General features: G+C 58.2%; 1 protein-coding gene across 1 annotated transcript in view; it reads right to left on the bottom strand.

The window, feature by feature from the left end:
* Positions 1-1,294, bottom strand: part of LOC123190058 (probable serine/threonine-protein kinase PIX13) — a 9,445-nt gene extending 8,151 nt beyond the window's left edge. The window contains exons 1-2 of the mRNA XM_044602621.1: positions 972-1,294; positions 561-850 (exon numbers count right to left, since the gene is read on the bottom strand). Coding sequence (XP_044458556.1) covers positions 561-850; positions 972-1,065 — 384 coding nt within the window. The 5' untranslated portion in view covers positions 1,066-1,294. The remainder of the gene's footprint in view (positions 1-560; positions 851-971) is intronic.
* Positions 1,295-2,330: the final 1,036 nt, after the last annotated feature.

The following is a 2,330-nucleotide window of genomic DNA, read 5'->3' as shown; positions in this document are numbered from 1 at the left end:
AGCGGCATCAGGTTCAAGGTGATGGAGGAGGCCGAACTTGGCAACCTGCAGCTCCATATCATCGTGCCAGGTGGAGTAGGGACCGGTGTGGAGGTCGAGCTTGTAGTCGATCACGGAGCGGATGCCGAAGAGGCCGAGTGCGTACGGGTTGGGGCCGGACGAGGTAGAGCCAGCCAACTCGGACGAGGAGGTTGAGGAAGTGGAGAAGGATGGAGTAGTGCCGGCGGCCGTGGAGGCGCTGGTGCCATCGGAGAGAGCACCGAGGGTGGCCGCGCCGGTGGCAGGTGTGGTAGGAGACATGGAGGCCGAAGGATCTAATCTGATACCATGTAGAATGTATTTAGTGTGCATAGAAGAAGTAATCAGCGTGTTGTATTCATCCTCAAGGGGTACAATATATAGAGTTACAGGGAGGATGAGGAGAAGAAGATACACACGCACGCACACTCTGTAACCAATTACAGTTAGAGATCCTATCTAGTAGGACTTGCCGACGTTGCATGCTGCATGGATAGATGCAGTCGTTGAGTAGCCTGTAGAAGCGGTATTCAGTCTAACACCCACCCCTTGTACACCTGCCCGAACCCGCCTTCGCCCAGCAGCGTGTCCGGCTTGAAGTTCCTCGTCGCCGCCCGGAGCTCCGCGAACGTGAAGATGCGCAGGTTGGGCGCCTCCAGGATCCTGCCCTCCGGCTCCGCCCCCTCCTGCGCGCCGCCGCCCGCCGACGTGCTGGCGCTGGTGCTCCGGGTGGTGACGCTGCTCATGGACGACGAGGCCGGGGACCTCCTGCCGCCCGCGGCGACGTGGGCCTTGGGCGCCGCCATGGGAGGAGCACCGCGGCTTGCAATCGCTGATCATGCGAACAGGAAATTAGCGAGTGAGCCACGCGGAATTGAGTGAGCGAAGCGAATCTGAGTAAGATTTCAGGACCAAGACGGCTGCAAAATGGCACTGGGGAGAAGTGGCGTTACCTTGAGGGCGTCCATGTCCGTGCTCGTGGCCCTGCACGCCGCCCTGCTTGACGGCCTCCACCTCGGCTTCCTCGGAGCCGAAGCAGTTCCCCATGGAAGCTCAACCGCAGAAAGCTTGACGGATCGACGGCTTACTCTCCGCTCAGTAGGATCGTAATCGTACTCCTCCAGCTCGAGAGAGTCTGCTAGGCTGGCTACGGCGGGAGACGCTGCTTCGCTTCAGATACTACATACTCCTATATAAAAGGAGAGCCGCGCGCGCGTCTGCTCTGCTCGTGCGAGCGGAAGCCGAGGCTTACGCGTTATGGAAGACCCGACCTTCCCGCTGGGAGGCTGGTGGCGCTGTCGCCCTGGGGATCTTTGTTTGTGCCCAAGATGGCAGTGTTACAAGGTGCAGTGCAGGTGCGGGCATACGCGTGCCCCGTGTCAGCTGTGTACTGTATATGTGTTTTGGTTCGATTCTGTGGCCAGATAAAGCGCGCGGCTGAAATGGCCTATGCGTTTACGTTGGGCAGGTCAAGCCGGATGCTCCCCGTTAGCCATCAAGGACCGCCCCGTCGACCGGTGTCTGCTCGACGTGCCTCCGGCTTCCGGGCAAGTTGCGAGGGAGGAGGAAAGTGATCTCGGGGAGAAGCTGACAAACGGCAGGTCCGGTCACTGTCTGCCGGACGTGCGAGCAATGGCGGCCAGGCCGGGTTTTCACCGGACATGCTGCCCTGACAGAGATCGGCCCGGAGTGAAGACGGGCTGAGAATTCGCCGCCGCGAAGTGGACGTGTCCGGTCAGTCCGGAAACAGGTTGTACCGTGCTGCGCTTTGCTCCCGACTGTTAGGCGACATCTACACGACTACACAAGGCAGAGGCAAAGGCTGGGCTGGGAACTCCAAGCGGCCAGCGTACTCCATGTTGCTGGATTAGGTATACGTATACGTGGGAACATTGCCACATGGAAGCCGGCACGACGCGATCCTCTGTCGCGGACGCGAATGCGACCTGCACGTGTGTTTTCACTTTTCAGGTTTGCCCGTGCTTGGCCGCCGGTCGCCGGGCCTAACCTGAACAAGATCCGTTTGAAGAAGAACCATCAAGGAGATCGCGAACTACTGGTTATAATCTTGGACCGGATCGACGACTATCGTCGGATGTGGATCGTGGGAGCCTACCCCCACTAATTAACGACGATCAGAAATACCGCCGAGGTCAGACCTGTTAATTTTTCTTTCGGTTAACTGAGGGACCCAGGGTTGGACATTTCAAGTTCATCGGAACTCATGCGAGTCTTCTGTAGCTGATTAAAGTGCAAAAAGCGCAAGCCTTTGACAAAGCGAAGATAAAAAAGGCACCGTTTTATACGAGTAT

The sequence above is a fragment of the Triticum aestivum genome, chromosome 2A (assembly GCF_018294505.1).
Source record: "Triticum aestivum cultivar Chinese Spring chromosome 2A, IWGSC CS RefSeq v2.1, whole genome shotgun sequence".
NCBI classification, from domain to species: domain Eukaryota; kingdom Viridiplantae; phylum Streptophyta; class Magnoliopsida; order Poales; family Poaceae; genus Triticum; species Triticum aestivum.
The sequence above is the reverse complement of the archived record's forward strand: the minus strand, read 5'-3'. Positions and strand labels throughout refer to the sequence as shown.